The 17129-nt window shown below is 36.8% G+C and overlaps 1 protein-coding gene across 2 annotated transcripts in view; it reads right to left on the bottom strand.

The window, feature by feature from the left end:
* The window catches only part of MARCH5 (membrane-associated ring finger (C3HC4) 5), a 32032-nt gene that overhangs the window by 14296 nt on the left and 607 nt on the right, over positions 1-17129 (bottom strand). Inside the window, exon 1 of one of the 2 annotated variants that reach the window (XM_010564915.1) lies at positions 553-589. The exons of the other annotated variant lie outside the window; for it this stretch is intronic. Within the exon in view, the coding sequence (XP_010563217.1) occupies positions 553-581 (29 nt within the window). The 5' untranslated portion in view covers positions 582-589. Of the gene's footprint in view, positions 1-552; positions 590-17129 lie in introns of those variants that run through there. 2 annotated transcript variants of the gene reach the window in all.

Below are 17129 nucleotides of genomic sequence, written 5' to 3'. Positions count from 1 at the left end.
TAATTTAACTATCAAGCCACAATCTAATTAGACATTATGCACTAACTGAAGTATTGCAGCACTATTTTGATGCTGGTTTTGTTATCTTAATTTGAGTAACATCATTAAGATGAAACAGTATAAGGCTTCTTATGTGTAACCACTGACAATAATTGAGATCATAAGCAGCTGAGAAATGCTCTGGCACTACTAAACAAAGCAATGTTAAGATTCAAGAATCTTGATTGTAGTTTCTACGTGGGGATGGTACAGTGGTTCATGACATTTTTCCTCTCCCTCCCCTAGCATTTGTTGTCAGTAATAAGCCTTCTTCCTAGCCTTTTAAACACTTAATTTTTTTTTCCTTGTTTCAGCTTCTCTACTCACCTTTATTCTCTCCCCACCTCATATTTTTTGTTTCAGTCTGCCCTTTCTGCATCCCATCTCTAACCTTTGTTAGCATCTGGGGAAAGAAATTACAGCTTAGAAGTCCCCTCCAACTCTACTCATTTTGCCAGATTGTTATACTCTCTCTTATGGAAATCAGTGCTAAATAGTTGTCAGAAAACTTACTTGACAAATTTATACTTGACCATATACATACTGGAGGTCTTTCCTATGTACGCATTCAAAAAAAAAAGAAACAAAGCTTGTAACTAACTAAAGCTCGTTAGACAAAGTTTATAAGGGAATTATAAGCACAGCAAGGGCCAACCTTCCTAGAACCAATTTCAAAGCAACAAAAATACAGTAAATTCCTTTAAAAGGTCACTATTTTCTCCCTAGCATGTCACTTGTAAACAGGTTGGGGGTGGTGGTTTGGTTTTGTTTTTAACTGCTCTATGAGGAAAAGGAGGGGGTGGGGAATCTACAATGGGAAACTTATTTTGTCAGGCTCAAACTTGAAGTAGTAAAAAAATATTGTGTCCAACAGCTTCCTTTTAAGGCCTTGCTATTTTGGGTAGTATTCTATTTGTGAACTGAAAATGTTTCTCTACAGAAGAATAGCCATGTTTTGTTTATAGGAATAACTGTGCCTATAAATATTTGCAATGCTTTCTTTTAAAGTTCTAAATCTTTTTCTGATTTATAGTGGCAGAAGTATACTGAAATTAAGTTGCGAGTGTGCAAGAGCACAACATAGCCTATAGCAACTTATTACTGGCATACTTGTGAAAGGGAACACAATCTGAGATGCAGATTCCAGGGAAGATTGCAGAAAAAGCAATTTAGTATTGAACAACAGGTAAAACAAACATAACTGTCATGTCCACGTGTCCATTTGTAAGTACAGAACATATTCTAGTAGGTACAGATGTAAATTTTTAACACTGGTGCTCTAAAACTAGAACTACACCAGTTTGCATTCAAGAAGATTGTTCGGTTGGAAGACTAACATCTTGAATCAGAACTGCAACTTCTCCCATTCATTTTAATGGGAAGGTAAAAGCAAAGTGTGACTTTGGTTCTTTCTGTCCTTCCCCACAACATCTGTTTAAATCAGAATTGTCATGTTTTGCATTCCTGTAATACCCTCCCTCTTTCTACCTTTATACACTCGATATGCACCTATAGAAGTCCTAACTGAAAGTACACATTAACCTTCCTAAGCAGGAAGAAGACAGCCAAGCCACAAGTTAGTAAGAATCTAGATGAAACTGCTGAGAGCCCCCACAAACATTTCAAAGTATTACAAAGCACGGCAGACATTTTAATTCATTGCACTTGATATCAAGGAGTTCTTAAGGAATACAAGTCCTTACAATGTTTATTAATTTTCTATTTACATCAAGAAACCCCAGATTTACTGTAAGAACAAACGACACAACACTACTGATAATTTTTCGTCTTAAGACAGTTTTTTGCTGCATTAAAAGCAAAAAATTCACTCATTCATTTCACATCCTATTTATATCTACAACTGCTCTAAATTTGTAACTTATATTTTTATTTTTAAGCTAAAGGCTTCACAATAGAGCTAGTTAGGTCTGTGGGTGCCAGTAAGGTCAGATGCCAACACACCACAGAAGTCTAAGGTTTATTCAGAGAATGACAGATTTAAGCATGAACATAATCTTGCTACACTGCAGTTTTAACTAGTGAATTTGTCCATGAACACTCTGCAGATTAAATTCCGTTCAAGTTTTCTGTTAAGGTTAATAAGTCAAGAAAAATATGTATCTTTTCTTTAATTGCTTCATCCAATTTCTTGCCAGGCAATCATATCTGAAAACCTGAAAGACCCATGAAAAGAGCAACAAAATCCTTTACAGACTTAAACCTTTAGCAAGTCATGAATAATGAATAGTAAATTCCTTGTATTCTGTCATCAGCTTTATCTCTTTCCATTGACAGCAGCTGTAGCAGAAAGGGCTAAATAAAACCATTTCGAAACAAGTATATTGGCTCTTGCCAGATTTTCCATTTTCTTGTACTGAATAAAATATGACCTTGATTCTTACCACTGAATCAAGTTGCTACTCAGATAACCTGAAATAGAAAAGGCTGACAAGGTGGAACAAAGCATTGTTTCTGATAGAAACTCAAACCTTTTTCCTTGATGACTTTCTACAGAGCCAAATCAATAAATTTTTCCACACTTCCTTGGCTTAAAAAAAAAAAACCAAAACCAAAACATATACAAATCCCAGGCCAATATAATTATTTCAGCTTTGAAAATAGGGTTACAAATGCCTTTTAGATTCAGCTGTTCAGTGGTTCACACATATGAATGGCAAGCAAAACCAGAAAACTTCTGAGAAAAAATTCTTGCAAGACTTTGTGCATGACATGCTCTAGAGCCATGAACTAAAAAGCATTTCTCCTCTCATTACAGATCCTTTGTAAAATATAAGAAATCTCTTTTAAGAAAACTTTTCTGCACTTCTCCCACATCATAAAGCACACCACTTTCCCTTAAAGCAGCAGAAATTTGCTGATACCTTGCTATCTGATTAAAGCATCCTTGTTCTGCTAAGCAGTGACTGAGTGGCTTATTGCAATTGAATTTCACATCCAAAAAGAAAAAAGTGAAAAGGCTGAAACATAACTGATAGCAATGATAGCACAGAGAGCCAATGCAGTGAGGGGTGAAAATGTATCTTGGAAGAAATGACTGAAAGCACTCCAGTAACTGGCCATAAAAAGGCACTGTTCCAAAGGATAACCCACAAATCTGCTCTTTGGAAGAGGCAATTTTTCATGAGTTTCTATAACCAATTTTTATGCACAGTCTATACTGACAGATAAAATATCCTTGATGAAGAATAGTGATAAGCTTCCACTAAAACTGCCAACTACACTCTAAATACTGTAAGATCATGTTTAAGTGGGAAGACTAGGATGTAGGAAAAAATCAAGGGAGTAGCATACAACACAGGTAGGCTGCTTTGGAGCTGGCTGGAATTTTAGTAGGGGAACACAGCACACTGTTCTCTCAAAAAGCAAGAGAAACAATGCATTGCAAATGCTACTGCTAAGCACTTCCTTTTCTTGAGTTTGAAGGAACCAGCAGGAATAAAATTCTTGTGCTAGAGGGCCACTACCAGTCACAATAGAATGCAAGCCTAGCCTACATATCCCTGATAAAGGCTGCAAAGATGAGAGTATCGTTTAACTCAAGAAATGCTAGCTTACATCATGCTTCACAGAGGAGATTAAGTGCTGGAAGAGATGAACTCAGCTACAAAGCCTAAATTATCATGAAGACTTCAACAGCAGAATGCATACAGACCTATCTTCCACAATGGTGGAAGTTTGTCAGCAGAGGAAGACTGCAACAGGATTGTAGATGGAGCACCACTCTTTCCCCAGTATGTTCCTGGCCCATCACACACAGTAGAAAATACTTTTATCTTCAATCCAAGCTCTGTCTCCCAAACTCGAAAAATCCTTACACTATCCTAAGGGGAAAAAACACACACGCAGAGCGAGGAACAGAGATACCAGTACAAAAATAGCAGTCTTAAGATGCTCCATCATGACTTCTGCAGTTACTTTCTAAGTCAGCATGGCATAGCAGCCATATGCCAGTCTGTATCATTCAACTAGAAAACATGCTGTCACCTCGAAACAAAGTCTAAAATCTTCAAAGGAAGTTCCTGAAAGTCATCTGACCTAATACCCAATTCTGCTCTGCCTAGTCATCAAAGATAGGGTGTAATGCTGAGTAAAGGAGAAGTTGATGATAATCTAGAAACAACAGTAACTAGACTTTACTACAAAAGTAGTGCTTTCATTAAAAACAGCAGGAAAGGTTAGAGAATATCAAGCTAATGTTGGTCTGAACACATGGCCACAAAAGTGGTATGCATATATAGGTTCTGACTTCCTCTAACCCCAGGATGGCATTGTTTAAACTAGATTTTAAAAAGCTTTATTAAAAGCCCATGTATGACTAAAACCTAATAAGCAGACACATTAAAACAAAACATATAATAATTTACTAGAAAGTGTACCAGAAAGATCTAGTGATTACCAGAAGTTCAACTTAAACTTATTTATATATTCTCAATTATAGCTCCAATTAAGGAAAAGTACTTTACACTTGAGTTAACCACACTATATAAAGGCAGAGCTATTAGTAAAGGACAGTTCACAGAATCCTGCTGGCAACTTTCTAGCTTGTGGATAAAATTAAACCTTTGACTAAAAGTCACCACCTATTGTGCTTGAATCGTGCCTTACAAGGCTTTTATGGCCTTTGCTTCTACCCAACTTAGAATAAGAAATCCCCCACAGATTTAGCTATCTCATTGCATTTTACTCTCTAGTTTGTCAAAGACAATCTAGACTATTGGTAAAAACCCCTACCTTTCATTCTGGACAAATGGAACTTTTGCAACCAGTTATTCAGGCATATCCCTTTTGCAAAGACTTCAAAATTCAATTCTCTTAAAGGCTTTGTTTAATATTACTGCACTCTCACTTTTTCAAAAGGAAAATCTGAGAAGTCACCAAAGCTCAACAGCCTTGCTGCGAGCCTCTAAATATACAAAGAACTTTGTTGTTATTTGTTTTATTAAGGGGAGGAAAACAGGGCCCTCCTAAAAATATGCAAAGGACAAATCAGGTAAAACTATTACTCATACAATAAGCACCTTATTACTAAAACATTACATACTTTGCTAATTAAACTGTTGTTCTTATATACATTAGCAGCTTGGCATACAACTCTAACAATTTAAGCTACTGAGTGCCTGCTAGGGGGCAGTAACACTGATTCTTACCATCATGTTTAGGAAGAAAAATAAAAGTGATTAAAACCAAGTGGAAAAAGAAAAACCAAACAACAAAACCAAAACAAAGAACCCCATACACACACACAAAACAATTTACTTCCAGAACTGAAATAGGCCATGAACAACATGATTTGAAAAGAAAAGCTGAACAAGTAGTTAGGTATGTACATAGCTAGCAAACACTGAAGAATTCTAATAGCATTAAGTTAATGCATAAAACGTTTCATGGATTTTTTTATAATGGAGATAGCATACTATATAGGGAAAACATTTTCTTAAGCATTGTTTGACAAAGCTGTCAAAAAAATCACAAACATAAAAAGTAAAAGATATGAAGCAACTAGCAAATTATGTTTTAGAGGCTATTTAAAGTTACTTCCTCGAATGCTCCTTTAAACATCTTAATTATGTATTAATTGCCTGTAATATTCACAGAATTGTATAGCAGTATGTCTGAAAGCTCCTCCTGACGAGGAAAGTGAAAAAAACCTGAAGAAATTCCTTTAAGCCTTATCTTCTCTCAATGTCTAATTGCAAAGCAGCATAATGTCAAGGTATAACTGAAGTAGTAAGAGGCTCGATCAGCTTGAATTCATATACTAATATTTACACTGGCTGAAGAAAGAAAAGCTGCTAGCATGTTCTAGATACTGCAAGAACACTAGATGGCAAAAAGACCAGACACAACCTTCTCTAACAGATAACATGACCTACTAGGAAGGCAGGACACCCAACTACTGACAAGGTGAACTATCTCATTTATGTACAAATAAGATTCAAAGGAGGGTGGGTTATTATTTGAGGCTAAAAAAATTTGTTTTAGTTCTAGCAACACTGCCAGATTTAGCAAAGGAAGACAGCTTCAGACCTCAGAGTAGTTTGAAAAGCCATTCTTGCTGTAAATCATCTGCAATCTACTGTATTAAATTCTTACAGCAGTCCTCACTCCCTGGGGATATTACACATTTCACTGTGTGCTAAACTTTGAGTTTTGACTGTCTCCATGGTTTCCAATACATTGGATTTACTTGCCAGATAATAAAAATATAATGAACAAATAACTACATGTGTTTAACTTCAATCATTTGACGCATCCTGGAAAAAGTATCTTCAACTATACCCTTGATCGCAGTCATCACAACCTGAATTCTACTCTTTTTAAGGAAAAAAGAGCACTTGCATCATTGTTTTCAGTAGCTCAGTCAATAACCTCTCCAGTTAGACAGTGTCACTTAAACCAAGGCATACAAAATGTTGTTGTTGGTGGTGGGGAAACAAAAAACAACCAACAACTTTTAATTGAGAACAGTGTGCAGAAAATGACTCATTTGGCTCTTCAACTTACTAAATGACCACAGTTGAATAAAGGGAAGATTTGTGTGAAAAATATCAATGCAGGCAGCAGAAAATTGATCTGAAGTTCTAGAACACAGGAGGTTGTTTCTTAGTAAAAAGACTCAAAGTATGCTGTGATGCTCTAAGATACTGCTATAGCTTAATTACATACACAAAAGATTCCCCAGTCAATGTTCCCAAAAACCAACTTCCTAACATTATTGAAGAGTTTAAAAATACTAGCACTGAGGCTGACCTTGACATCAAAACAATTATGCTTACAGCATACTGCTTGCTTGAAAATGCTGCCTATGGACCAAGGCTAGGAATCACTTTGTCAGAATTCTGTAATTAGCTGTGCCATTCAATGAACAAAACTCTATCCATTTTTCCTCTATTAGCCAGGACACAAGTTAAAGCAAATGTTTAGCTGACTTAAAGGAATTTAACCTTTATTCCTTCAAGTTCTGAGACAAGGGATAACAAATGTTGGCCTTTTGTATCTCCTGGAAGATTTACTTTTCCATAACAGAAGGTTAACACATACTTATTAGCTTCCTTAATTGAGTACTAACCATATCTGTGTTTTCGAAGATTGGTATCAAGATGTTTTAAATCTGCTGTTTTAAACTGGAATGTTCGATAAAATTCCCTGTCTCAAAAAGAAGAAAAAAAAAAAGTAGTTGCTATTAAACTACCATTAAACAATGTTACTTTGCACTGGGGGAAAGGGGAAGAGAGTTGCATCAGAAAAGTACCAGTACTGCTATTTGTGGTACATCTACGCAGTAGATGACAGATGTTACAAATATCAGGAGCAACATACATACAGAATAGACTAACTCGGACATGTCTAAAATGGTAACCATCTTGACATTAACCTGTTGCTGTGACAAGCAAAAGATAAGAAATGTAAAGTCATGCGAGTGTGTTATGCAAGCAAAATCTCCTGCAGCAATTTTCCAGTATCACACAGGTAATGTAAAAATACAAATTAATCTTTAGGCACAATATCTTTAGTTGCAAAAGTAAATACATTAGCAGAGACTCAATCTGTTAGAAACCAAACTTGTGGCTACTCACTTTACATTCCATTCTTAGGCAAGGTAATTGTGAAATAAAAGTTCAATTTTTGTATTACGTGTACTTAGAGAGTTTCATGGTTAAACTGACCATACAGGGTAAGCAATTTTTCTGTTATGTTCTTCCAAAGAAAAGAGAAGAAAAATAGGAAGCGTTGTCCTAAAGCTGCAAAAATTGGCAGGAAGACTCCACAGCAAGCAAACTGCTTTGAACTCAACGAGTTTATATAACAGACACTATTACTCAAGTTATTCTCAGTTTATAACTTCTATTTTTATCAGTATAAGAGAGCAAACCAAAAAGCTCTACTGAAGTCAGTCGACTTATATACTCCTAATATACATAATAAAAACTGAATAATTTGAGACCTAAAAATTACCCCAAAAAATTTTAAATGCCAAGAAGATACACTCTTGGGACATTAATACCTCAAGAACAACAAAACCAACCACTCAAATGTAGCAGACATTGAAAATTTGGAAATGTCTTTACTCTGAATAAATGTGAACAAAACTCCAAGGTGTCTGATCATAAAATTAAGTAACTCTCCTCAGCACTCTGTAGAATTGACTGCATGACTCACCAGTAGCACAGTCACAAGCACTCAGCACATGGCCTTCTGTAATTATATCCTTCACAGAAGGCTAATTTATGTTGGCACATTTCAGTCCAATATAAAATATCCACTTCTAAACAAAAGTATTCAGATCCCAGGAGCAGGCATTTATAAGAGGAGAAACAAATGAGGTGATATCAGAGAGGTATGTAAAGACAACATTACAGCTTTAAAATAGAGGGTCTAATCTTTTTTCTAGAAAGATTATGAAGAAATAACTACTATATTAAAATGGCTTTAAAAAAATAAATCACTCAATGCCAGCCCCTCTTGTCCATAACAACTCTATTATTCACTACCATCACACTGTGTTAATACTTTCTTTTAATACGTACACCTTGAAGAAGAGATGCATGACCAAAGGGAGAAACAGGCACAGATACATAAACCGAGAACACTAAATAGTTCATAATGGTCATCAGCAATCAATCACCTAAAAGCCTAGAAACACTAACTACACTTATCCAAAAAGTTTGCTTCCTGTGACAGTTGTTTCCAAACATAAGCATATCCCAAGATTCCATGGTTAGCCCTTAAATCAATTGGTATTGGCTTATTATAGGGAAACTGTTATATAGCAGGGCAGTTAAGATTTTAAATTATGAAGAAATGAACACCTAGTCCCAGATTTAATACAACTTCAGTACAGACTTTTTTTAAACCAGCATTTAGAAGTGGAGATTTTGACTGGAATTTTTCTTATCCTGTATTAGAGTTAGGCAGGAGGTGTACAATCCTTCCCCCAGAACCACTGACACAAAAATCCTGAGCCTAAGCATTTTCATTGAACAGTAGAAAGCTATCAACGAAAAGCACTCATATTAGTATTAAAATAACAAGAGAGCAAAAAATCTTGGAGAAAAGGAAGAAACAAGATCCCAATCCAAGTAGACAAGAAGTCATCTTAACTTTTAGGTACAGATTTCAGAGCAGATGCTAAAAAAGGCTAAGTGCAGATTTGCCAGAAGATATTAGTGGACTGCACCTCCCATATTGGCACCTCCAGCACAGTATGCTTGTATCATGCAGTGCAAATAAAGCCCTAATACTGTGTGGTCTCCCTATGTAAATTGGGGTTGCTTCTAGACCTAGTATCATAGAATTATTTGGATTAGAAGGGACGACAGGAGGTCTCTAGTCAGACTTCTTGCCCAGGGCAGAATCAACACTACAAATTCATACCAGATTGTCAGAGCTTTCTCCACCTGGGTCTTGAAAAGCCCCATGAACAGAGATCCAGAGCTGCCCTGGGCAACCTGCTCTGAAGCTGGCCTGCATTGCTCTCCATCCTCACATGGTAAAACCTTCTCTATTCAAATTTGTGGTTGTTACTTCTCATCATCCTGCCAGGAACCTTCAAAAAGAGCGAGACTGTCTCCTGAACAACCTCCTTGGTAGGTATTAGAAGGTTATTAGGTCTCCCCAAGCCACCTCTTCTTCAGGTTAAGCAGGCCCAGTTCCCTCTATCTTTTCCTCGTAAGTCATGTGCTCCAGCCCCTTGACCATCTTGTGTAACCTTAGTAACAGTTTCATTTAGAAACACTAGCCAGATGCAGTTTGCTTTAAAGAACTTAACCACTTCAGATTGGGTCTTCTCATTCTTCTGCACTGAAGATGGATTTGCTACTTGTGGTTAACCACAAGTGCCAGTAAAAAATGAGCAAGTCATGCACTCTTTTCATAAAGATAGGTATTACATCCTATAACAAGCTAGTACCCAACTCATCCTGTTGCTGAGAGGAAGAAAATGAGATGCATCAAAAAGCTCTTACCACTTTCACACAAGGAACTTCCCATCCACTCTGCAGTACAGTAAGACCATAAGCAGGTTAAGATGTCAGAAGCACCAAGCAAACAAGTCCTAAACAGCTGGCATATTCATTACCACTTCAGGTATTACTTAAAAAGGCGTTCCAAAATTAATACCTGAACCTTTTAATGGATCTTTCTCTGTAAATTATTATACATATAACATACTTATTCAATGCATTTGCATTAATTGTCAAAAGCTTTAACTTCAGCAAGCACTGATGCCAAAGGAAACATACCATGCCAAAGGAAACAATCACAGTTAAGGACTATTATAGAGGTCTGAGCACTTTTACATGGAAGATATCAATAAACAGGTTTTTGTATAGCTTTTTTAGATGAAGCAGATACAACGCCTGAAAATATTTGAATGCTTTGATAATACACGGAATACTAAGATTTTTAGTACCAAAAATGATAAATAGTCTTTCAGGAGTTTCCCCACACTTAAATAGGAGGAATAATTGCCTACTGTCTGAAGGTAGAAGTTAACAGTTAAGCAGCAATTAAAACATGTATGATTGCTCCTAAGCTTATCAAAGAAGACATCAAAGACAGAAATATAATGCACATAAGATAACAGTCAAAATGTTAAGATAGTTTATAAATAATGTGCTGATGCTTTTATAATACAGATGGGCAAAAGGCATTCTACAGGTCTACAATAAGTCTTCACTAATCTTTACTGATAAGACACAGGAAGAACTCAATCTACGCAGAACCTCTGGCATAAAGAGAACTGGAATAGCAAGGAATGTACCTGGGATGAAGCAATAATGGAGAAGTCAAGCTATTAGAAAGTTATTACCATTTCAAACTTTCATTCTTCAAACCCACTAAGACATATGTAGTTTTGCTTTTTCCTTCCTGTATCAACATCAGCTTCCAATCAGTTCAGGTAAAGACAGGGAAAAATACCTTGTTTCCTTCCTGGTAGAGATTAACGCAGCACAGCCCATTCTTTTTTCTTATACTCTCTTCTTTCTAAGAACGCATAACCTACTCTAGAGGAACAACAGAAAGCCAGGTACTTCTAGTTGCTGATAGACTTCGACCAGAAGCCAGGGAAAGTCCTCATTCAAAAAAAATTAATTTAACTGTGTTGTGTAGAACATAAACAATTCCTTCAGATAGGGCAATAAAGAGAAGCATGCTTAATCAGCGCAAGTAGAACAAACAGACTAACTGCAGAGACAGTAAATAGTTTGCAAAAAGTAAAAATACTACATAAATCCTGTAAAGTGTTTTGTTTATTACTCTGTATATCTTATCTGGTTGAACTCCACTCCTATAAAGATTTACTCATGTCAACTTTAGTTGGTGAGATTACTCACAGCACACAACATCCAGAACAAGTTAAAGGAGTTTAGAATAAAGGTCTTTAGTGAAGGACCACACTGCACTAATTACATTGCCTAGGTTGTAGCATTAAGGTCTTAATCCTTAATTTTAGTAACCAAATCTTAATCTTTGGTTACTAAAGTATCAGCAGTTAATTCTGCAAATAAACCGAAATCAGTGCCCGTGCTTCCAAAGAGGGAAGGAAAAGATTCATAACAACACAAACACCACCACACATGCTAACTAGAATGAAAGGAGCAACTGAAAACTATGTACAAAACCATTGCATATGCTTTTCTTTAAAAAAAGAGAAAATTACTATGGAATCAGATGACAGTTCAGAAAACTGAAATAGAAAACCCATGAATTCTCTGTTTTGCAACTTTAGAACCTCAATTGCTAGCATTCTTCTGACAAATCAGTGCTCTGGCAAAGACAACATTTAGTTGCAACAGTATTCCTCTCTTGATAGTATAAGTAATTTCTTAAGCCAGCTACAATTCTGCATTTTATATTTTAATTGCTTTTAAAGTCTACCTGCAATTTCAACTCTATTGTCTCCTTTAAATAAGGAATGGCAAGGTTAGAGGAAAAAACAGTCATATGATGCTGCTTTAGTTTCTATCAAGGAGGGCTGCATATCGACCACAGTTGAACCAACTACTATTTGTTCAGAAAATAAAGCATGCTAATTCAAAAGTTAAACCATGCTAAAATTACCACTACACTACTACATCTAAAATTACCACCTGCAGCATGTACCTGCACAAGCCTTCAACAGATTTTTTTTTATCACATTTTGACTAACATCTTTGAATACTGAAAAAACAGAAGGCAAAAGTGACCACGTTCTGGCCAGCTGGCAAATATAAGGGAAGGAAGGAGCAGGAGTTGTCTTTAATTTAGATAGTATAAGGAGTACCACAAATCACTACCACAGAACATGCTTTAAAAAAAGCCTACAAAACAAAACCCCAGCATTCTGAAGATTTGGTATAACCAATTGCAAGAGCAATCCACACATAATCCAACTAAAAACAAGAGAATAAAGCTTAAAAATGAGTACATTTTAGCATTACAGCTCACATTAAGGTAAATATAGGCAATGACATAACTAGGAGAAAGCTGGGGTGTGGCTAAGCATTTGGTTTTGGTTTGTTTTTTTAAGACAGCAGATTGACCAGATTATCTTCACAAACAAATAAATCAGAGACGATCTGATGATATCATAAAAGTAACAATTTTTTTTTAAATTTGACCACACTGAATTTTTTTTAATCACTCAAATATTTACATTGTCTAGGTTTTCTCTCAACATGGGCTTGCCACTGACTTCATTATGGCAAGTACATGTTTAATAACTATTTTTCAAATCTTGTCACTTCAGAAAGCAACTGCTCAACCAACCCAGTAAAAAGATGGCCTAGTAAGATGAATAGTTATTAGTTTTGTTTTCTCATATGTATTCCTAACAGCAATTCTGGCAAGACCCAGTCAAGTGTTCTGTAAGAAGGCTAAGTAGCACGGGATCACAGCCTAGCAATAACATGCAAACTATTACAGAAAGCTATAAAAATAGCAAACTGACAAGATGTAGCTATAGACATAACTTAAAACCAATCTGAATTTACACATTAGTTCTGCTTAAAAACATAACTATAAAAAATAGAAGTACAGTTAAATTATCTTTGACAAGCAAACAACACAGGAAAAATACTAAGTATTTAAAGGATTAAGTTTTTAATCAAATAGAGCACCAAAATCTGCTAGAAAGTTACCCACAAGAATGGAAGTGTTTGAAATATGCACTAAGAAGCCAGAATACTTGTTATGACAGGTGCTACACAAGACAGCTAGAAGAAACAATTAAAAGTGTTCAACTGGAAGAACTGTTGTCAAACAGTGCTGAGAGAAAGAAAATTATAGGACCTAATTGAATAGGAAACATGAAAAAAGCCCACAAAAGACTTAAGGGGTTTTTTTGTGCATTTTCAAAATTATATTTTAAAACACAAGGAGGACTGACTCAGTTCATGATCTTGGCATATTAGGCTCAAGAATTTCACTGTAAAGGTTCAACATCCTAATACCATTCAGAATATAATAGTTCTGGGTATTTCCTTAAAAAAATGTTTTTGCATTAAAAATATGTATAGCATATCAAATGGCCTCTGCCTGCTAAAATTTGACAAATGCGTTAGGATTGACTTTCAAGTAAAGTTTGCCCTGTGCACTCAATAGAGTAATGTCTATAATTTCTAAGACATTTTCACACAATCTGGCAATTTTATTTAAATAAATCTTGAAAAATGTTTTTACATTGATTAACAGCATATAAAAAAACCACTGCCACATAATTTCAAATTTTTAATGGCAATTCCTATCATTCTGTAATTTATGCATTAAAACAACATGAATAAAGGGATTAAAAATAATAAAACCTCACCATTTAGACAGACCACTAACCACTGCCTTCAAGTGCACACATTAGTCCAGGAATATGGCCCTTTACCATAGATTGCAAAGAATTCTGCATGCAGAAAGATGGTATTTTAAGACTATTATGTAGTCTGTTATTTAAACATGAGCTAGAAATAAAAAAAAAAAATGACAAGAGGGATGGAAATTCCAATTTTGAGGCTATAAAGGATCATGATAATCACCTGGACTAGTTTCCTAAATGTTGCAGACCAGAGAACTCCAGAATGTAGTGTCACTTCATGGTCATGCCTACTTCTTATGCTTCTTGTATTTATGCTATAGCCAATCCTTCAGACAAGTATAAAATCCTTAGCTAGGAATTTCAAGTAACAAGCTCCTTACACCTTAACAGCTATTTACCATCTTTGTTACAAATCCACGGTTTGCTTCCAGACTGAAATTATGCAGGGAAAATAAAGGAGTATGGAGCACAAAATACATAAAAGAAAGATGAATCCCAGGCAACAATGATGAGATGCTATCCAGACACTCCTCACACTGGAGAAATCCAAATTGTTTTCTTAAGGAGAAAAAACTTTAAGTCAAACAGATGTACAGTCTAAGAGTCAAGAGAAGCAGCCAACTGTTCTCTCTCACAAATACATAATTAAAGAACTTGCTATAAGAGATCCGACCCTTGTATACAAAGCAGTGCATACATTCAAATCTGCAGCAACATCTTAATCCTGATACAACAGTACATCACCACTCTCAGTGTGGCCATCTAGGTATTGGAAACAAAAGAAACCCCTATTTTTCTTCCCTCCTTAACTATTAGAATCAAATTAAAGTCTTATTCACTAAAAAGCTATTTTCTGCATCTTTCACTAAGAGAGAAGAATTTTATTTAAAAGTATACACTTTGTGTTAAGTTATAATGCATTAACAGTTACTCTTAAGCTTTTGCATATGTATTTTTTCCTCTTACCCAGGAAAACAGTCATCTGTCATTAGCAATAAAGATAACAGGATAGAAGAGGCATTTCAACCCCTCAGAATCCCTACAGATGATTCATGTACAGGTTATGTCCCCTAAGGTGAAATACTGAGGGTTTTTCTTGATCATCACTACATACAACATGAAAACAGTTATGTATGACCTTCAGAAATACCAGATGAATGAAAATTGGTTTCTTCCAATGTATCCCTGCTCCACAAACCCAGTATGTAACCAAAAAATTATTTACACAGACTGCATTTTGAGGTCTTGGTTACTCAAAAATCCTTTTATTGGTATTGTACTACACTCTGAATTAAATCCAAATCCTAAATACTTGGCTCCTTACCACTCCATTCACCACTTCTCACACTACTCTTTCTAAAGTTTCCTATACTGCGCCCAATGAATTCTTATATGAAAGCCGCAGCCTCTCTTCATACCTCCTTTTATGCTACCTAGGTAGTTAAAACTTTTTCCCCACTGTCCTTGTTATTAAGAAAGCCAGGGACATTTTCCAATTGTTTTAGATGATATCAACTCTGCTACTGCAAGTTTACTAGAAAAAGTCTTTGCAAAGGGCCAGAGATACAAATTACAATTTCACAAAGCTGAAAGGATACAAGAATATTAAATGTACATCACAACCCACATATCCATTACACATAACAACTGAAGAACAGTAGACTGCTTTGGCCACTAGTTAACTAATTTGCCTTTTTTCAATTACCTGTTTAATCTAACAGTTGTTCACAACACAGATTATAAACACCACCTAACTGCCATTTCCCAAAAGGGTGAACTAGGACTTCATGGTATGATAGAACAGCCACAGACAGTAGGGAATCCACTCAGAATATCACGGTTTCCTAGAACTCCAAAATATAATATATTATATATAACTGGACTACAAACTTCAGGATGAAGATGAGGGTTTTTTTAGTTTCAGAGGAGTTGATTCTGCAACACTCTTCCTGATGTTCTCCTTCCTCCTCCCCCCCCATAATAGGTCTACCATCCTCCTCCCAATTCTTTCTGTCTTCCTTAACTCTTCCCTTTTATTCCCTCCATTCACAGGAAGTGTATCCAATTGAATACTTTCCTGATAGTATTTCTAAATATCTACCTCCTCCTGCTACTTCCTGGAAATGCACTTAGGGGTCCTGGCTGCTAGCCTCCTTGGCAGGCATTGTTCTAAATTATTACCTAAATCATCCCATTGACACCTTTCACTTCAGTTTTTCTAAACCACAGGCAAACAACTTTCTCTCTCTCCCTCCCTCCAACTCACTTTTATCCTCTTTCTACGTTAAACTGAAACTTCTCATCCTCACCTTCCAGGCTGCACAAGTCCTGCCCCTGCCTCACATAGTTTACATCTCCATCACTTGCCTGATGATAGCCTGTATTTCGCTAAATCCTCTTTCCTTAGAGGTGACCTGGAAAGGAGAAAAACACCAGGTTTTTTTTTTTGCTTCCTTATGATGAAAGATTGACAGGTTCATCAATAGAAGCCAGATTCCTTTTGGGTCCTCAACTTCTGAGACACCAGGCTAGCACAACTCCTGCAATAACAGGCTACCAATATGTTTTTGTTTTTTATAGAGTTGGGTCTTCAGGGCTTCCTGGATGACTCAAAATTACATGTAAGAAATCTAAAGCCCTCCGTGGAACAGGGTGAAAGTGCTACTTCAGATAAAAGCATAAAGAGAAAAAAAGTGTAATAAAAGTGATTTAAGAGTTAGTAAGCACCTTTCCTCCCCTACAATTAAGTCAAAGTACTTTTTTAGATTGTACTTTTTTAACAGCACTCCAAAAAGCAATTGTAGGCTTTCTTCAAAGGCCATAAACCCAGCAACAAAACACACAAGGCCAGTTAAGCTTCAGTCACCTTTTGGTAGCTTACTTTACGTGCATGTCAACGCTTTCCATACTTTCAGCATCCCCCAGACCCACAGAAACCGGACAGCCTTCCGCAGATCTCCACCACTCTCCCCGGAACCCGTTTCAGCCCAGGCACCCCTCCTCCTGCCCCAACGCTTGCCAGAGCCATCCTTCCACACCCCACACACCGCCGCAGACGCGGCGCTGGTGCCCGCGGTACCCTCTCCTCTGATTTACGACAGAGCTCGCACGACTTCGCCCGGACCCCCAAAGCTTCCAGAGGCCAAAAGGTGACCCCGGACCCCCGCCACCGGCCCGGCCCGGGCCCCGCCGCCACCGCGCCTCGGGTCCCCGCCAGCAACGGCTGCGGGGGCCCCGCGCCCGAGCCGCCCCCCTCACCTCCCCCCGCCGCCCGCCCGCCCCA

The sequence above is a fragment of the Haliaeetus leucocephalus genome, unplaced genomic scaffold, assembly GCF_000737465.1.
Source record: "Haliaeetus leucocephalus isolate CR32 unplaced genomic scaffold, Haliaeetus_leucocephalus-4.0 Scaffold184, whole genome shotgun sequence".
Taxonomy (NCBI): Eukaryota; Metazoa; Chordata; class Aves; order Accipitriformes; family Accipitridae; genus Haliaeetus; species Haliaeetus leucocephalus.
Note: the sequence above shows the minus strand (reverse complement) of the source record. Positions and strands in the feature narration are given on the sequence as shown.